This window comes from Tachysurus vachellii, chromosome 17, assembly GCF_030014155.1.
Source record: "Tachysurus vachellii isolate PV-2020 chromosome 17, HZAU_Pvac_v1, whole genome shotgun sequence".
Classification (NCBI taxonomy): Eukaryota; Metazoa; Chordata; class Actinopteri; order Siluriformes; family Bagridae; genus Tachysurus; species Tachysurus vachellii.
In genome coordinates this window covers 22,358,742-22,363,741 of record NC_083476.1, presented here as the reverse complement: position 1 = coordinate 22,363,741, position 5,000 = coordinate 22,358,742, and the positions used below count along the sequence as shown (strand labels likewise).

General features: G+C 37.9%; 1 protein-coding gene and 1 long non-coding RNA gene across 5 annotated transcripts in view; both read right to left on the bottom strand.

Moving 5' to 3' along the window:
• Window positions 1-5,000, bottom strand: part of LOC132859585 (uncharacterized) — a 107,565-nt gene that overhangs the window by 31,475 nt on the left and 71,090 nt on the right. The gene's annotated exons all lie outside the window — the stretch shown is intronic.
• LOC132859583 (glucocorticoid receptor-like) overlaps window positions 1-5,000 on the bottom strand; it is a 36,306-nt gene that overhangs the window by 28,536 nt on the left and 2,770 nt on the right. For 3 of the 4 annotated variants that reach the window (XM_060890340.1, XM_060890341.1, XM_060890339.1), the window contains exon 2: window positions 4,788-5,000. This exon is cut by the window's right edge and continues 794 nt beyond it. In XM_060890340.1, the coding sequence (XP_060746323.1) occupies window positions 4,788-5,000 (213 nt within the window). The remainder of the gene's footprint in view (window positions 1-4,787) is intronic. The other variant, XM_060890343.1, reaches the window with a different exon arrangement.

The window sequence follows — 5,000 nt, the reverse complement described above, 5'->3', positions numbered from 1 at the left end:
AACTCAAGAACCTGTACAACAGACACAAAGCTGTACAGTGCAGGGGAAGTGAAGGGGCAGTGAAGGGGCAGTGAAGGGGCAGTGAAGGGGCAGTGAAGGGGCAGTGAAGGGCCTGAACTCTGGTGGTGATAACAAAGGCTTCTATTCTAAGTTGTTATTTAACTAAGGAAAGATATAATAATTGATGTGGTGGAAACTTCTGTTAGAAATAATTACAATAATTAAAGAGAGAATGGAAAGAGAAAGAGAGAGAGAACAGAAAGAGAGAGAGGGAGAGAGAGAGAGAGAGAGAGAGAGAGAGAGAGAGAGAGAGAGAGAACAGAAAGAGAGAGAGAGAATGGAAAGAGAGAGAAAGAGAGAGAGAGAACAGAAAGAGAGAGAGAACAGAAAGAGAGAGAGAGAATGGAAAGAGAGAGAAAGAGAGAGAGAGAACAGAAAGAGAGAGAGAGAGAGAGAGCGAGAGAGAGAGAGAGAGAGTGAGAGAGAGAGAGAGAGAGAGAGAGAGAGAGAGAGAGAGAGAGAACAGAAAGAGAGAGAGTGAGAGAGAGAGAGAGAGAGAGAGAGAGAGAGAGAGAACAGAAAGAGAGAGAGAGAGAGAGAGAGAGAGAGAACAGAAAGAGAGAGAGAGAATGGAAAGAGAGAGAAAGAGAGAGAGAGAACAGAAAGAGAGAGAGAGAACAGAAAGAGAAAGAGAGAATGGAAAGAGAGAGAAAGAGAGAGAGAGAGAGAACAGAAAGAGAGAGAGAGAGAGAGAGAGAGAGAGAGAGAGAGAGAGAGAGAGAGAGAGAGAGAGAGAGAGAGAATGGAAAGAGAAAGAGAGAGAGAACAGAAAGAGAGAGAGAGGGAGAGAGAGAGAGAGAGAGAGAGAGAGAGAGAGAGAGAGAGAGAGAGAGAGAGAGAGAGAGAACAGAAAGAGAGAGAGAGAATGGAAAGAGAGAGAAAGAGAGAGAGAGAACAGAAAGAGAGAGAGAGAACAGAAAGAGAGAGAGAGAATGGAAAGAGAGAGAAAGAGAGAGAGAGAGAACAGAAAGAGAGAGAGAGAGAGAGAGAGAGAGAGAGAGAGAGAGAGAGAGAGAGAACAGAAAGAGAGAGAGAACGCTTGCTAATCGTACATGTAATAAGTGAAACTAACTTTGAACTGACTTTCCTCAGACATTTTCCTCTCCTCACTCTAACACTGCTCTAAACTGTAGACTGGGGATTACAGATAATCTGCACCGTCTCACAGATCACTGCTCTGGATTATTTTCATTTATCTGCTCAGTCTGTCTCAATTCTATCTTTCCTGTAAACACCTTTATGTCAGCAACACAGAGATCAACAGCTTCATATCCACACTTTAATCTGTGGAACTCAGAGCTGATTTAATTAAAGTGAATAAAGTGACACACAAAACTCTACACACAGTTCTACAGGAGTGGGTCCTGACTGGGGCATTTTTTATTGTTGTTGTTGTTGTTGTTGTTGTTTGTTTCCTTTTTTCTACTAAAAAAAACCTTTCAGGAGCTTGAACTGAACACCAAAATGTCCAGTGTATTAAACTCATGGCTCTGATGTGAGGTTAAAGACAGAAAAGAAAAACACTCAGGACAAAAAGCTGTTATAGCAGAACTACAGAATTTACTCCTGCTCAATATATCAGAAATTCTGTTAAATATTTGGGACATATTTTTCTACCTTAATTAACCGGATCTAAAACTAGAACACCACAGTGTTAAACTTTACAGCATGCTGTTATTTGCTTGTGATTCGGACGTCTGCATTAAACACCGACTCAAACAAATTGATTCTGTCTGAAATCCCAGACTCCAGTAATAAAGTAACATCTGACAAGTGCAAACAGACTGGATTTTTATTGCCCCATTTTCAATGTGCTCATGATATTAACTCATTTAAAACCTGACTGGTTTCACTGAGCACGCACACACACACACACACACACACACACACACACACACACACACACAATAAACGTCTTCATGTAACTGTTAGTTTAATATCACTGATAGAAACCTGACAAAAATGCTGTTTTCTATAAGTTTAGTTTAAAGACATGTAATGTTTACTAAGACCTTTATTAAAGAAAATTTAAAGGCAGTTTCAAGTCACTTTCACTCATCGCTCTGTCCTAGTGAAAGTCTGACAAAGTCTTTAATAAATAAACAAACAAACAAACAAACAAACAAATAAATAAATAAAAGATCAGTGAACTTAGTCTTAGTCTTAAAAAAAAACAAATAAAGAAAAAAATAACAAAATTTACTAGTAAACATTCTCTTTTACATTGAGTGCATAAGGTTTTTTTTTTTTTTTTTTACAAATTTCTGTTCACTTCTAGATCCTCATGAGTCCAGATCATGATCGGTAAGAAAAAAAATCATGTTTTATCAAATCAAATGGAAATCCCAAATCTGCACTGATAAGAAAAGGAGTTTTTTCACTGTAATGACGCGACATGCGTGACGTCTTACGTATGTCTGGCCACGCCCCCTTCTCTTCTCTCTCTTTGAGGTCAAATCTTCTAACAGGTTTTTCTTACCACTGCTAGGCAGAAGACTTGGTTAGGTTCAACTCTTCTTCTGTCTCTTCCCTCACACTCAGATTTCTGCTAACATCTCAGCATGTCTGATGAACATCTCATCACTAAAAATAAATCCCATTGACTACTATAAGACATCCCCATGTCAAGATCTTGTGATCTCAGTGCAGAACTCTCATCACAACATCTGACAATGCATGATGGGTTGAGGTGTTCCTGGACCTCCAGCTATCAGGAGGATCAGGAGGATCAGGAGCCAATTTTCATCCACATATGCTGCTTAGGCACCTTATTATTCCACTGTCCCATCAAGATTAGATAACTCGTCCACACCAAATTAAATTAAATTAAATTAGAAGGTGGAACAAATATTTCAGAAAAAACAACAAATCTGATTCTGTAACAAATATAAAATCTGGATCTGGAACTGAAACATTTTTTGGAACTAGAAATATTTACATAGTAAGACTATTCTTTTTTATATTATATAATTATTAACTGAAATTAATATTTTATTACATTATACATGCATTATAGTTAGGGTTGCCAAGGGGCGGAAAGTTTCCAGTAAACTGTTCACAGAAACTTAATCTGGGGAATTTTGGAAATATTCCAGATTGGAAACTTTACGGGAATTTATGGGAATTTATGGGAATATAGGGAAATGTATATAAACTATATCATATACAAACATAAATAAACATTTTGTTTGGTCATAAACATACATGCATGCACTTTGATTCTTTCATTGAGTAACACAAAAGCATAATAAACATTATTATGCTTGTAATAAACGGAATAAACTTAATAATTATAAGTGTTAGTAAGGTAGTTATTAAGTTTAGGTATTGGTATATAGGTATTACGAATGTAGAATAAGGTCATAAAAAAAAGGCATTAAGATGTGCTTAATAAGTACTAATTCTGTTCTATTAATATTCATGCTAATAAGCAACTAGTTAAATGACCCTAAAATAAAGTGTTACTGTGCATGTTATGGATGAATGTAAGTACCTGCAGGGTAGTTTGGCCTCAATGGCCCTCCAGTAAGCAGTGTGCTGTGTGCAAGTGACCGAGGAACGCAGGGTACAAATTCAACTTAAATTGCCTTAAATCTTATTGTTTTAAACACAATTATGCTGCAAGATTTTTTTAACAACATTTAAGTTCCTTGTTATAGGAAACTCTGCATTTTCTTTAAAATTCCCAGTTTATTTCCATATATTCCCGTTAATTCCCATGGAAAGTTTCCAGCCTTGAAAATTTCCGGAATTTTGCAACCCTATTTATAGTTCATGTTTTTAGCTAAATATTTTTTCCTGTATTTTTTCCGAGTTGTCCAAGTCCTGTACCTTATGCCGAGTTGTAATCAATTTTTTCCAAAGTAAAAGAAACAACATGACAGTACGTACTACGGTGGCCGCGAAGTGCAAAACACATTAACAAATCCGAAAACAAATTAACAAATCCGAAAACAAATTAACAAATCTGAAAACACATTAACGGATTTGTTAATTTGTTTTGCACTTCCCGGCCACCGTACAGAACTGTTAGAACTGTAACAGCAGCCATCAGGCCACATGTCATTTCATCCTCTGTATTACTTTATCATGAAGTGACCCCTCATCCATCGTTCAGCGTGAGTATTTCTGCTATTTCCACCTCATGCGTTGCTTAGATCAGGTAATTATTATTTTTTTATTTCATCCTGCTTTAATCACTTCCGTATTCGAAGAGGAGGGGGGTTCAGGGGCACAAACACTACGTGAGCGATTCACAGAACAGAATGTCAAGCCAAGATTACAGACTGTCCACTGTAAAGGATATGAGATGTGGAGCCATTCATCATGACACGCTGCACGTGTATCACTGATACAAGATATAGACAAATACTTAAACGACAACAACATCCTGCTAAAAGAGAGCAATATGATGAAACATCATTCCTGTCAGGATTCTTCAGAGAATCTCAGAGAATATTTCTTACTTACTGCCACCTTTGTGTGTGACGATAAAGCGAGTTCTCTGGCATGAATGAAATCTAGTGAAATTTTCTGGTAAATGATAAACACACAACGTATTTTCTTACATCTGTGCTGTTAATCAAATCAAGCTGGAATTTATTTACCACATTTTAATTCAGCTGCATTTTGATCAAGTTTGTATGTTTCTCACAAACCCTTAGCCTAACACACACACACACACACACAATAATAAATACTAACAGCATGTCATCGGACACTCCTACCTGCTGTATGTGTAGGTGGAAGGACATGGTTGAGACACAGACCTGTTGGCTCTCTGCATCCCCGACTCGTTCCCAAATCCATTTCCCTGAATCCAGTCATCACTTCCAGTTGCCAAAGGTCCATACACACCTAACACGGGCTTCTGGTCTGGTAAAGAGGCACTGGGTCCGTACTGGCATGACTGGCTGTCCATGCTGTTGGACGCTCCAGGA